The following is a 14,799-nucleotide window of genomic DNA, read 5'->3' as shown; positions in this document are numbered from 1 at the left end:
TTGATTTTTACATTACACAGTTTTTAATCTCAGTCATCATAAAGGTGAAAAACTATTATCACACATTTTTCTGAAAATTGTGTTACATTCCTTACATGGAAGCATTCCTGTTTAATTCATTACATAATCTGTAACAAAATATCACATTTAGTAAGCTGTATAATTAGCAGTCAGTGCATATTTGCTGCACATGTTGTAAACAGAGAAATTTCTTACAGTTGCAGAATGTTGACTTAATGTATTGGTTTTTTTGAAGCACCACCATTTCTCTTTGACCACGGTGCTCTTATCTGGAATGCACTTGCACCATCATTTGGAAGAAGACTGTATACCTTGTGTGAGATTTCTTGTCAATGATGAACACTGGGAACATTGATGCAAATAATCATCTGTTAGATTACCTGCTAGGAGTTTCAGAAATTCACTACACTTGTTGTTAGCATCAGTATTATGTGCATGATATGTTATTTGTGCATTTATTGCTGCAGTGTTTATCATGCTATAAAAATCGCTGTAGGCCATCTGTTGGTCTTTCTGGATACATTATACATAGTGCACAGCTGATAGACAGAATCTGCTCCTAATTTGGTTGCATTATAAAAGATTGTAATTTCTGTTTTCTTTTTACCACCAGACGTAGCATCAGTTGCATTATCATGATGCATTATGGAGACTATAAAAACTGCCTTGGTTCTCTTAGTGACATTGGTATTAGAGTTGTTTTTCTGAAATCCAGATGGTGTTGATGCCAAGTTCCTGAGGAAGTGAGGTATTTTACATTTGTTGGTTTGTTGATAATGACAAATGACCCTGCAGGCTATTTACCAGCATATATTTCCAGGTTGGCGATGAATATATCCTACCATCTACCAGAGCAAATATTTTTAGCCCATATTTATTTGGTTTGTTAGGGACGTACTGCCTGAAGAAAGACTTGCCTCTGAAAGCTCCTAGCTTTTCATCAATAGTGCAGTACTGAATAAGCATTTTTACTATTTTCCACAAAGTAAACAAACAGTTCATGCATAGGTGCTAAATTATCAACCTTCTTTCCTTCCTCTTAAGTATCCCTTTTGTTGAACCTCAAACAGAATGAGAGGCACCTAAATTGTCTTTGAGTCTTTTATCAGTTCGCATTTTATTGGTGACCCATATATCATGGGTGTGTGTACGGTTGTCTTTTATTGTCGCACACAAATACAGTATTTCTAATAAAGCCTTTGAGTTACATCTGTCAGATGAGCATTCCTTTCTCTCAAATAATGACCCTGTATGCCAGATCTCTCATTATTTGTGTACTCAACAATGCTAGGAAGCAGCTAATTGTCAAAAAAGTGTTCCCAACATTCCATTGTTGTTCTGCAATTCTTCATGGCATGTTTCACTCCCAGTAAATGATAACGTTTTTTTGTTAAGTTTGAACATTTTTTGGTGGACACGTTTTGACCATATTGTATCAGTTTTCACCTGTAGCAAACATTCACCAACATAATTATCACTATCACTGGAGTACCCTTCTTGCTCAGTATCAGTATTTTCTTCTCTTGTTTACACACTGCCTGTTTGCATGTCACTATAAATACAAAAGTCATTACCCGATTCGCCGTCATTGCCCTGCAGCCAGAGTACAGTTTGCTGTAAAGTGCATTTACTAGATTGCAGAACCCTTGTGAGGTCAAATAGGATCTGATAATGATTATTTGTCTTTTGGCAACACTGTTACTAACAGATATTTAAAACTGCTAGAGTAAATAAAAAAATATTTCTTCAGTAATGGCAAAGGTTGTGCGGTGTCTGGTAGAATCCTGTGATGCAGTGTTGGGAACTCCCTCTTCCCTCCAACACTGTATTTAAACCAATGTGATGTCAATGAATAAGGTGTGTTTGCATCTAGTTAACTGGAAGGTACATACAGCACAAGTCCACTGGTGTATCTGTTGAACAGTAGTTAGGAAATAGTGTGCCTGGCATCTGTGACTGGTTTTGCAACCACTCCACGGAAAATTTCTCTGGAATCCAAGTCCTCATACAGGCTGGTTTCTACATGTTGCTCCATTCACCCATAGATAATTTGCCTTAGTGTGTTACAACCATTTCAGTTCTGTGTTTGCCAGTAACTATGAATAGTGTTTCATGAAAGTAAAATGATTGATAATAACCCATCCATTTTGAAAACTGGAGGTGGGGTGAATTAGTGGACTTCGTAGTTATTCTGAAAAGTGTCAATTTTTCACTGTGGAGTTGAATATGGGATACTGATTTCCTTAATGAAACAGTTCACCTGTCTGTATCTTGCTGCTCAACTTGGTACAGTAATTTCCATTGGAACAGTTTTCTTTTTTTGTGATCTGAGACTTTCTCAGCATGTATGCTGCTTTCACAGTTCTCGAGTGTATTGCCAAATCGAGTTGTTAAAAGTTCACTTTCGGATATTTTGGTGATTGGATCTTGGCAGTACTACCAAGAACCATGAAAGCAGTTTTCTTTTTCTGCATCACATCAGATTTCTTTTTAATGTGCAGTACTTGCAGTAAACTTCCTATTTATTTCATTGAGCGATATTATTATACCTATTTAATACAGTGGTGATTTGTAACAATGTAGCACATTAATTAAAGGTGTTTTTATTTTTATGCATTTCATTTTATTCTGTATTACTTTAAAAGTGTTATAATATTTTATTAATTAAATTTTGATTACTTGCACATTCTTATTTCCAGAGAATTTAACTTGTATGCAAATGTGCGGCCTTGTAGGTCGCTGGAAGGCTATCGGACACTTTATGATGATGTTAATGTTATTACCATTCGTGAAAATACAGAGGGTGAATACTCTGGTATTGAACATGAAATTGTGGATGGGGTTGTACAAAGTATAAAGCTTATTACAGAGGAAGCATCTCGACGAGTAGCGGAATTTGCCTTCCAGTATGCAAAAGAGAATGGCCGCAAGAAGGTTACTGCAGTACATAAAGCTAACATCATGTATGTACTTTAATGGTGTAATCATTTATTTGTCTCTCTTTACAAATGTTGAGTTTGATTATGTGATTATGTCTAAGAGTCATTGCAGGTGAAATCAGCAATATAGAAAATAAATGAGCCTTGATGATTTACAATTTTGTAATTTCTTGTCATTTTATTCTAACTATCAAATTAAGATAAAATCCAAAAGTAAGGGTTCTTTGGTCATTTAATTTTTGAGTTACTAATTTTTAAACATTCTGAAATAGTATGATTTTCACCAAGTTTCGAAACCTTGATATGGCCATATCTCTAAAATATTTGATGTTCAGACTTGAAATTTATAGCATTTTATTCAATTTATTGTAGGATTTGAAAGTATGTACTGCTTGACTGAATTTGTTAAAATGTAAAATTTTCCCAAACCAAAAGTTTTTTAAATTTTGAGAATTTCAATATCTGATCTTTTTAGAAAAAAGGTATGTTAGTCATGCATTGTTTATTAATGTGTGTGTCAAATTCCATGAAGGTATTCCAAAGGCTACAATAAATGTTGACTGCTATTCTTCTTGTCAACTGTATCTCAGCTGCATTTGGTTTGGAAGCTGGTTCATAAAACTATTGCTATAACAATAACAAAAACAATAAATTTTGACGAAATAATTTGATAGATAAAAAATCTACTCACCATGTGACAGCAGGACGGACACACACACACACACACACACACACACACACACACACACACACACACACCTGCAACCCTACCTAAAACCTCTTTCCTCATTACCTTAGCCAGCTTCATCCTGACCCACAACTTCTTCACTTTCGAAGGCCAGACATCCCAACAATTAAAGGGAACAGCCATGGGTACCAGGATGGCCCCCTCGTACGCCAACCTATTCATGGGTCGCTTAGAGGAAGCCTTCTTGGTTACCCAGGCCTGCCAACCCAAAGTTTGGTACAGATTTATTGATGACATCTTCATGATCTGGACTCACAGTGAAGAAGAACTCCAGAATTTCCTCTCCAACCTCAACTCCTTTGGTTCCATCAGATCCACCTAGTCCTACTCCAAATCCCATGCCACTTTCCTTGACATTGACCTCCACCTGTCCAATGGCCAGATTCACATGTCCATCCACATCAAACCCACCAACAAGCAACAGTACCTGCATTATGACAGCTGCCACCCATTCCACATCAAACGGTCCCTTCCCTACAGACTAGGTCTTCGTGGCAAACGAATCTGCTCCAGTCCGGAATCCCTGAACCATTACACCAACAACCTGAAAACAGCTTTCGCATCCCGCAACTACCCTCCGGACCTGGTACAGAAGCAAACAACCAGAGCCACTTCCTCATCTCCTCAAACCCAGAACCTCCCACAGAAGAACCCCAAAAGTGCCCCACTTGTGACAGGATACTTTCCGAGACTGGATCAGACTCTGAACGTGGCTCTCCAGCAGGGATACGACTTCCTCAAATCCTGCCCTGAAATGAGATCCATCCTTTATGAAATCCTCCCCACTCCACCAAGAGTGTCTTTCCGCCGTCCACCTAACCTTCGTAACCTCTTAGTTCATCCCTATGAAATCCCCAAACAACCTTCCCTACCCTCTGGCTCCTACCCTTGTAACAGCCCCCGGTGTAAAACCTGTCCCATGCACCCTCCCACCACCACCTACTCCAGTCCTGTAACCTGGAAGGTGTACACGATCAGAGGCAGAGCCACGTGTGAAAGCACCCACGTGATTTACCAACTGACCTGCCTACACTGTGAAGCTTTCTATGTGGGAATGACCAGCAACAAACTGTCTATTTGCATGAATGGACACAGGGAGACAGTGTTTGTTGGTAATGAGGATCACCCTGTGGCCAAACATGCCTTGGTGCACAGCCAGCACATTTTGGCACAGTGTTACACCGTCCGGGTTATCTGGATACTTCCCACTAACACCAACCTGTCAGAACACCAGAGATGGGAACTTGCCCTTCAGTATATCCTCTCTTCTCGTTATCCGCCAGGCCTCAATCTCCGCTAATTTCAATTTGCCGCCGCTCATACCTCACCTGTCTTTCAACAACATCTTTGCCTCTGTACTTTCGCCTCGACTGACATCTCTGCCCAAACCCTTTGCCTTTACAAATGTCTGTGTATGTGCGGATGGATATGTGTGAGTGTGCGAGTGTATACCTGTCCTTTTTTAACCCCTAAGGTAAGTCTTTCCGCTCCCGGGATTGGAATGACTCCTTACCCTCTCCCTTAAAACCCACATCCTTTCGTCTTTCCCTCTCCTTCCCTCTTTCTTGATGAAGCAACCGTTTGTTGCGAAAGCTTGAATTTTGTGTGTATGTTTGTGTTTGTTTGTGTGTCTATTGACCTGCCAGCGGGAAACATCCTACGTGGGAAAAATATATCTAAAAACAAAGATGATGTGACTTACCAAATGAAAGCGCTGGCAGGTTGATAGACACACATACACAAACAAACAAACACATACATACACACAAAATTCAAGCTTTCGCAACCAACGGTTGCTGAGATATATATAATTTTTTTATTTATTTATTTTATTTTATTTTATTTTTCACGTTAAAAGGGAAACTCCCCATCGCACCTCCCTCAGATTTACTTGTAAGATATCCCAGTGGACAGTCCATCAAAAACTGAATACAGATTAAGCATGAAAACAGGAAGAAGGTGTACTGAACTACAAAAAAAGAAGCAAAATAGAAACAGTGAAAGGTCCAAGCTGATGATGTGCAACATAGAGCGAATTCGAGTCGTCACTGTATCATGGTTGTGTGGTCATGGTGTTGAACTGTGAAGGGGGAGATCCGTGCTCTGATTTCATTTGTGCCGCACACACCCCCCCCCCCCCCTCGCCCATTTTTTCCCACAAAATTATGAACTGTCTATCCAGTCATTGACATGTCTGTTCATTGTATTTAAATTTGTGCCTGTGTTGGAGTGTACAATGTGTTTGCAACAGCAAGGTGTAAAGAAGGAGCCTCCAGTTGTGTGTTCCTCCTCCTTGTTCTACATAAGTACCACATGTTAAGACCCTTGCATTCAGTTTTGGAAGTTTTGACTCTTGAATTCCTCCATTGTAACAATGTACTTCACACCCGTTTGTTGTTTTCATTTCTGTAAGAGGTCTTTGCAGCCTCTCGCCTATTCTCACAATTCATCACATTTACTTGCAACGATAATATATTCGTACCAACACAACTCACATTCTGCAGCCAATGTGTAGTATGGCTATTGACAAGACTACAGGAGGAGAACAGACATGTCAATGACCAGATGAAAAAAATCCTAATTTTGTGGGGAGGGGGAAGGGATCACGAGGGAGATGAACACGGATCTTCCGCTCTGTATTCCAACACTGTTACCACATAATCACAAGGCCGTGGCTCATGCAGTTTGCGCTGTGTTGCACATCTTGAGCTTGGACTGTTAACTGTTTATATTTGGCTTCCTTTTTCACAGTTCAGTACACCTTCTTCCTGTTTCCGTGCTTGATCTGTGTTCAGTTTTTGACAGGCTATCACTAGGCCGTTTTACCACTAAACCTGAGGAATTGCGATGGGGAGTTTCCCTTGTTAGTAACAAGTTCAGAACCATAAAAACTATGCACAGGTACTGTGCTTACGAATAAAATAAAATTTAATAGATTCCCACTTTAAAACAATGATTAAATTTGCTGCACGCATTAACAAATAATGGTATTGCACACACACAATGTCTTTTCTTTTTTAAACAAAAATCAGATTTTGAAATTTTCAAAATTAAAAAATATTTTAAATTTGGCATTTCTGTGAATATCAAAGGTACACTTTTAAAAAAAAAAAAGCTTAGGAGGAACTGAATGAAATGGTACAAATTTTAGGTTTGTAAGTCATAGTTTCTAAGAAACCCAGAATCTACTATGTAGGAATCAACATGGATTCCGGAAACAGCAATCGTGTGAGACCCAACTCGCGTTATTTGTTCATGAGACCCAGAAAATATTAGATACAGCCTCCCAGGTAGATGCTATTTTTCTTGACTTCCGGAAGGCGTTCGATACAGTTCCGCACTGTCGCCTGATAAACAAAGTAAGAGCCTACGGAATATCAGACCAGCTGTGTGGCTGGATTGAAGAGTTTTTAGCAAACAGAACACAGCATGTTGTTATCAATGGAGAGACGTCTACAGACGTTAAGGTAACCTCTGGCGTGCCACAGGGGAGTGTTATGGGACCATTGCTTTTCACAATATATATAAATGACCTAGTAGATAGTGTCGGAAGTTCCATGCGGCTTTTCGCGGATGATGCTATAGTATACAGAGAAGTTGCAGCATTAGAAAATTGTAGCGAAATGCAGGAAGATCTGCAGCAGATAGGCACTTGGTGCAGGGAGTGGCAACTGTCCCTTAACATAGACAAATGTAATGTATTGCAAATACATAGAAAGAAGGATCCTTTATTGTATGATTATATGATAGCGGAAGAAACACTGGTAGCAGTTACTTCTGTAAAATATCTGGGAGTAAGCGTGCGGAACGATTTGAAGTGGAATGATCATATAAAATTAATTGTTGGTAAGGCGGGTACCAGGTTGAGATTCATTGGGAGAGTGCTTAGAAAATGTAGTCCAGCAACAAAGGAGGTGGCTTACAAAACACTCGTTCGACCTATACTTGAGTATTGCTCATCAGTGTGGGATCCGTACCAGATCGGGTTGACAGAGGAGATAGAGAAGATCCAAAGAAGAGCGGCGCGTTTCGTCACAGGGTTATTTGGTAAGCGTGATAGCGTTACGGAGATGTTTAGCAAACTCAAGTGGCAGACTCTGCAAGAGAGGCGCTCTGCATCGCGGTGTAGCTTGCTCGCCAGGTTTCGAGAGGGTGCGTTTCTGGATGAGGTATCGAGTATATTGCTTCCCCCTACTTATACCTCCCGAGGAGATCACAAATGTAAAATTAGAGAGATTAGAGCGCGCACGGAGGCTTTCAGACAGTTGTTCTTCCCGTGAACCATATGCGACTGGAACAGGAAAGGGAGGTAATGACAGTGGCACGTAAGGTGCCCTCCGCCACACACCGTTGGGTGGCTTGCGGAGTATGAATGTAGATGTAGATGAGGGGGTTTTAGGGTTTAAGAACCTAAAAATCACGTAGTTTTGGAGATCTTAAAAATAATTTTAAAATGAGAGGTCCAAAAAATTTAATTTGGAATTTTTCATGTAAACTGCTGCTGCTACTATTGCTACAAATGTGCAAAAAATTATCAAAAGTCTTTGGTGTCGAGAATCAGACCATTGTTTGATGTCACATGAACCGACCCCTAAATATTCTATGGTTTTAGTGTTTTTATGTATTCCGTTATCAGATATCATAGCACAGTGTATATGCATGTGAATAAAAATTTGAAGCACATGTAGTTTAAGACCATGTATAAATTAGCTCCTTGGTGTATGAAATCTTATTGGCTGTATAACAAGGCATACAGAAAATGAAGAAAGAGTACCTTCTGTACATACCGTTACAAATTAATTTAATACACTGATGCTAAGAAGCTGAGTCACAAAAATTGCTGACTTGGTGTATGTAACATATTATCAAGTATCAGAAAGTAAAGGCAATTTATTTTGTGTAGAAGGTGCAGAACCTGCTAATTAACTCAGCTCCTCTATCTTGCATAACACACAAAGTTTTCAGGCCAACAAAATGTGATGTTCAAATAGCTTCCTAAAACACCATTCCATTTCATTTGTAAGTCTCAAATGACCTTCATATTTCTGTTGTATGGTTATCCGGCAGTGTCAAAACTCCAGCTCCTCCTCCCTCCCATCCTGCCCCCCCTCCCCCCCCCCCCTCTCTCTCTCTCTCTCTCTCTCTCTCTCTCTCTCTCTCTCTCTCTCTCTCTCTCTCTCTGTGTGTGTGTGTGTGTGTGTGTGTGTGTGTGTGTGTGTGTGTGTGTGTGTCAGAAAATGCTTACTTTTCAAATGAGTATTCCACCATTTACTTGCAAATATAACATTTTATAATTGCTGAATGAAAAAATTCTTACTTTATAAATTCCCTTTGAATGCACCATAATCAGTCAAAACAAATTGCCGTTCAAGTGCTATGTCAAAAGTAGATTTTAGATTGTAATGTATTTGATAACTACTGTTCTTGCTAGCTGTTATACATTTTTATCATGTAAGGTTTCTAATTAAAGTATTAAAGCTTAGCTGTCAGTATTGTGTTGCAGGCGAATGTCAGATGGTCTTTTCCTGCGTTGTTGCCGTGAAGCAGCTGAAAATCACCCAGACGTAAAATTTGAAGAGAAATATTTGGACACGGTATGCCTGACAATGGTTCAGGATCCCAATAAATATGATGTTCTGGTGATGCCCAATCTGTATGGTGATATCTTGTCAGATATGTGTGCAGGTTTGGTCGGTGGACTTGGCCTTACACCAAGTGGAAATATTGGTCTGAACGGTGCTCTTTTTGAATCGGTGAGTTTATATATCTGTCATATTCCTAATTCGACATAAAATGATTTGTCACCAGTTCAGATTGAACAAGTATAGTTTGCAGGAAAATTAAATATGTAAAAATTCACATCATCATCTTCATCTTACACTCTGCAAGGCAGCTGATGGTGTGTGGTGGAGGGTATTTCTGGTACCACTTTTTGATATCCCCCCCCCCCTTCCCTGTTCTGTTCACTAATGGCATGTGAGAAGAATGATTATTGGTAAACCTATGTATCTAATTCCTCGTATTTTCTCGCGGTCATTTCCTGAGACATATATGGGAGAAATTAAGTTTTCTGAGTCCTCCCAAAATGTACTACCTCAAAATGTCAACAGTAAACCACTCAGTGATGCACAACACCTCTTTTGTTGCATCTACAACTGGAGCTCGTTGATTATTTCTGTAATGCTCTCATGATGACTATAGTACTTTTAAAATTAGTTTGCTACAGAGTGAAGGAAAGCCTTGTTGCCAGCATGTGCTGAGCACACTATCAGGTGACTATAACACCATGCCTGCTTGGTGTAGAACCTGTCGGGCTAGGTTGACTGCATGAAAAGCAAGTCACACAAGTCAGCCGATGTGCAGTCTTTCTCAAATGATTTTAAAGATTTTGGCTTGAACACCACAGTGTTTTGCGAGGCATGCCCCAGTTGGAGGTTGCATGCTGTTGCCTTCATCTTGTCTTTGAACAGACTTAATCAAGCCTGTTCTGGGGACCTACACTGTGACATCGACTCTGAACCATGATTCTGCATTTCTAACATTAACAAATATTGCCAGAGTTGAAAGAATTGACAGATAAGCCTTCTAGGACTGTGGGGATTAAACCTGATACTACTCGATTAAAATCAATATCGCAAAAAATGATTATTCTTTTGTATCCCATATTTCAAGACACAATGACTGTATCCTCCATATAATTTTGTGAAGCTCCCATCTGAGATTTACTGTAAAATATGTACCTCACATTTAAAATTTTAGTAACAAATAGGCTGTGAAAAAAATAGGGACAGGCCAGGATAGTGCGTAGTTTGGATGGATGGTGGAATACCACAATGGGAGGGGTGAAGAGAGTGGTGGGAGAATATTACTCGCTGCAGGGCACAACAAGAAGTAATAGAAACCCTGGCAGAGAATGTGATTGTCAGACATGAGGGGATGCTACTTTCTGGCTGGAGTGGTTTAGTGAGTGAGTGTAGGTGACTAGAAATCTGTTTCTGGACAATGTGGGGGAAGTAAGTATGTAAAGTCCTCAGTGACACTCTTGGCATATTTGGAGGATGACTACTCGTCACTACAGATGGGACCACAATATATTGCTAGGCTGTATGGAAGATACTTTGTGGTGTGGAATGAATGGCAGTGGGTTGATTGAAGGTATTGTTGTTGGTTAGTATGTTTGATATGAATGGAGGTACTGATACAGCCATCTTTGAGATGGAGCTTGTCATCAAGGAAGGGGGATTTTTGGGCTGAGGAGGGCCAGGTGAAGTGAGTAGGAAGCATGACACCATCCTGTGCCAATCTGTTCATGGGCTGTCAAGAGAAATCCATACTTAACTACCCAGAATTCCAAACCCCACACCTGGTTAAGATTTGTTGATGAAATCTTAATGATCTGGACTGAGTATGAGGATACCTTATCCACAAACCTCCAGACCTTGAACGGTATATCCACCATTCATTTCATTTTGTCTTCATCAACCCAACAAGCCACCTTCTTTGATGTAAACCTCCTCTTCAAGAATGTCTGTATCAGTACTTTTGTCCACATCAAACTTATCACCAATAAAACCTCCACTTCGATAGCTGCTACACAATCTGCACCGTGGATTTCTTTCTGTACAGCCTAACCACTCATGGTTGTCACATTTATAGTGATGAGCAGTCCTCCAAGTATGGCTAAGAGGCTCGCTGGCCTTCACACCCAAGATTATGCTCTATACTTAGTCCAGAAACAGATATCTCACACCTGTCCTTCCCGGTCACCTACCAGCCCCCATATATCCACTGTCCAGCCAGGAAGGAATGCCCTTTGTGACACAGTGCCATCCGGAACTATAGCAGCAACATATTCTCTGCCAGGTTGTAGACTCTCTCATTATGCCCTGGAAAGAGAAATATCCCCACCACCACCACCACCACATCCTTTTCACCTCTGCCCTCGATTGCCTTTCCAAATTGTGTGTCTAAGAGTGAAACAAAGCAAGGATAATGCATTAAGTTTTATCTATGACTGACGCTCTTGTTACCAACAGTGTTCTCTGACATATGCATGTTTACTCAACAGTGTAAAGTACTTTTAAAATCTTGCAAGTGACTTGCCTAGAGAATGGCTGAAAAGTTGTCAGCTGAAATATCAGTATAAGAATTAATAATATAACGTTCACACTGCTGAAAAATGATAGAATATGGATTATCCTTGTCTGCCCCTACTCCATGCCTGCTCCTTGCCCATTGTCCCAACAGTAGACGTAGGTGCAAATTTGTCCCTTATATCCTCCCAACACCGCCTACTGCAGTCTCGCCATAATCATCAAAAGGCCTGTGAAAGCAGCCAGCCATGTGACCTACCAACTATGCTGCAACCACTGAGCCACGTTCTTTGTGGGCATGACAACTGTCAAGCTATCTGTACAGAAGAATTACCACTGCCGAATAGTGACATAGAGACAGCTGGATCACCCAGCTGCTGACTGTGCTGCCCATGTGCCCTCCATGGAGCTCGCATCTCTTTTGTGAGTACATACTTGGCCACTGTGGGACCCCAGCCCTTTCTGTGCTGCAAATCTATCTTTCTCCTATTTTTTCCCCTCTCTGCCTTTTCTTTGGATGGTCTTCTTGATGACGATTGTGCTTGTATCTGGTTTGTGTTTTGGACGCTTGTTTTTTTTGACCTTCTAGCCTTCTACAGCTTTTGTTGGGTTTGACTTGCTACTTTTCTAAATTTTACAGAAGTGTAGATCATGCAGGGAAAGTCACTCAGCATGGTGTACATTCCACATTTTGTATGTTTCTTTCTTTGCACCCTTCTTCCTTGCAACGGTGCTATACCCAGAACCTAGCACAGTAGCCATTCTGTCATTATGGGTGGGGTGGGGAAGTAAGTCTGGTTGTTGAGTACCTGTATGCCGTGACCACACTGTGATTGCACTGTTCGTGCCTCAGGTGGAAACTCACCAGGCAAGCCAAGGAGCATGTACCCACATGGCTGGGGTGTGGGCCAGGTAACCATTGTTGTGACTGGGTGGCACCTATGGAGGGAGCCCCTGTTCAGAGTGGGTGATACCATGTGGAAGATTTGCAGTGAAGCGAATTAAATTTTCTTCTGCTGGTGGTCGCATAGCACCAGTCTCTTCTAAAGATGATGTATTATGATGAGGAGATTACAATGTGGTGAGATACTACCCCAAAAGTCCCCTTCCCTGGCTAAGTAATGAGAGAAACATAAGACTCTCAGGCAAGGCAAAAAAATACTCCTCACAGTACTTGGTTTGTTGTAGGACAGATGGAGATTGTTTTTATTACAAAACCATCATTCTTCGATGAATAGTATCTCTGTTCTGCTTATAATGGCCTCACTTGTTCAGTCATGGGGGCTGCTCACCTCTGACAAACTGGGTGACGTTTGTCAATATAACCCCTCCGGAAGTCATGAATATGATACAGGATATCATTTGCCACAGAGACCTCCTTTTACAGACTGAGGACAAGTTCCATGCTAACGTGGAGCTATGAGGTGAGCATTTTGTCTGTCAAGTCTAGATAGATAACAGAATGGATACTGGAGATTTCATCTTTGTCTTGGAGATGTCCTGTGCCCGAAGAGGCCAAGGTGATGGTACGTCACTGTGATGTCAAGCCGTATATTCCTCCTCCCATGCTTTGCCACAAACACATGTGAATTGGACACATCTTCGTGTTGCAATGCCAACCCCATCTGTAGGGATTGTGGCAGTTGGTTGCATACCAACATTCCTTGTGCCCTCCCCCATCTGTGTCAGCTGCAGGGAGCACCATCACCCCTGTTTACCAGACTGCACCATTTTCAGATGAGAAAAGAAAATCCAGGAATACAAGACTCTTCAACACCACATATATCAAGAGGCCCCTATTGTCCTTGACCTCCCAACACACCTTGATTTGGTGAAAAAGTTTGTTGATGGTTGTATCTTCAAAATTATTGTCAGCAGGTGGCCCTGAGGCATGGCCTGCCTTCTTGGTCCCTTCACACCCCAGGAGGATACTAATAGCACAATCCTCCAGAGGTGAGGGAGTTGCCCAATTTTCCCACTTGACTGAGCTATGGCATCTTTTATGCATTTCTCCTGTTTCTTGCATTGCCCTCTGGGAAACGTATTTCCCAGCAGTGCAGACTCCTGTCCTCTGCAGCTGTCTGGGCTATTTTAAAAATTGCACTGTCTATGAAAGAGCACTGGGCGGTGTTTGCACATATGTTCTGGACTCTACAGCAAACACATGCCACTGAATTGTTATTTGGAGGCTGTTCTTGTCAAGACATCTCTGAAGTGTCCCAGAATGCATTGTCTGCACTATTTTCTCAACTGCCCCCATCTAAGTACAGGGTGACTTGAATGCCCACAACCCTTAGTGGGGTCCCCTCAGTGTGCTCACCATTCTTTGGTGAGTTGGGGCTTGGCTACCATGGAGCTCCAGCCTTGCAGCACCTCTTCCTTTTCCATGCTGCAAATCTATCCTCTTCCTCCTCTTCTCTCTTTCGCCTAACCATCCTCCACTTCAGCATTTGAGGTTCCTCTTTCCCTTCTTCCTCCCAGTGCACTCCCGATGACCAGCCCACACCCCTGACATTGCAGTCTGCATTATCCTTCATTTCACCTTTTCTCTTTGCAACATTTACCTCCTTTTGTCATTCAGTGTCACCAGAGCAGACTTTCCTCCATCTTATTGGGCAACTCCCCCCCCCCCCCCCTCTTTTTCTGGTTGCATGGTGACTTTAATGCACACCATCCCCTTTGGGCTTTTTTAGAACCTGTCCAATAGGTATCATCTTGGCTGACCTCAGTCAGCTCAACCTCATCTGCCTTAACACTGGAGCACCATGTTCCTTTTAGACTCAAGATACACCTATTCCCATTTTGATCTCTCGTTCTGCACTGCCCAGCTTGCCCATCACTTACAAGGGAACCTCCCCATCGCACCCCCCTCAGATTTACTTATAAGTTGGCACAGTGGATAGGCCTTGAAAAACTGAACACAGATCAATTGAGAAAACAGGAAGAAGTTGTGTGGGACTATGAAAAAATAAGCAAAATATACAAACTGAGTAGTTCA

The 14,799-nt window shown here is 41.3% G+C and overlaps 1 protein-coding gene across 1 annotated transcript in view; it reads left to right on the top strand.

Moving 5' to 3' along the window:
• LOC126198554 (probable isocitrate dehydrogenase [NAD] subunit alpha, mitochondrial) overlaps positions 1 to 14,799 on the top strand; it is a 55,567-nt gene that overhangs the window by 29,174 nt on the left and 11,594 nt on the right. Inside the window, exons 4-5 of the mRNA XM_049934977.1 lie at positions 2,721 to 2,984; positions 9,212 to 9,461. Coding sequence (XP_049790934.1) covers positions 2,721 to 2,984; positions 9,212 to 9,461 — 514 coding nt within the window. The remainder of the gene's footprint in view (positions 1 to 2,720; positions 2,985 to 9,211; positions 9,462 to 14,799) is intronic.

Source organism: Schistocerca nitens, chromosome 8, assembly GCF_023898315.1.
Source record: "Schistocerca nitens isolate TAMUIC-IGC-003100 chromosome 8, iqSchNite1.1, whole genome shotgun sequence".
In the NCBI taxonomy this organism is placed as follows: Eukaryota; Metazoa; Arthropoda; class Insecta; order Orthoptera; family Acrididae; genus Schistocerca; species Schistocerca nitens.
This window is presented reverse-complemented; position numbering and strand designations above follow the sequence as displayed.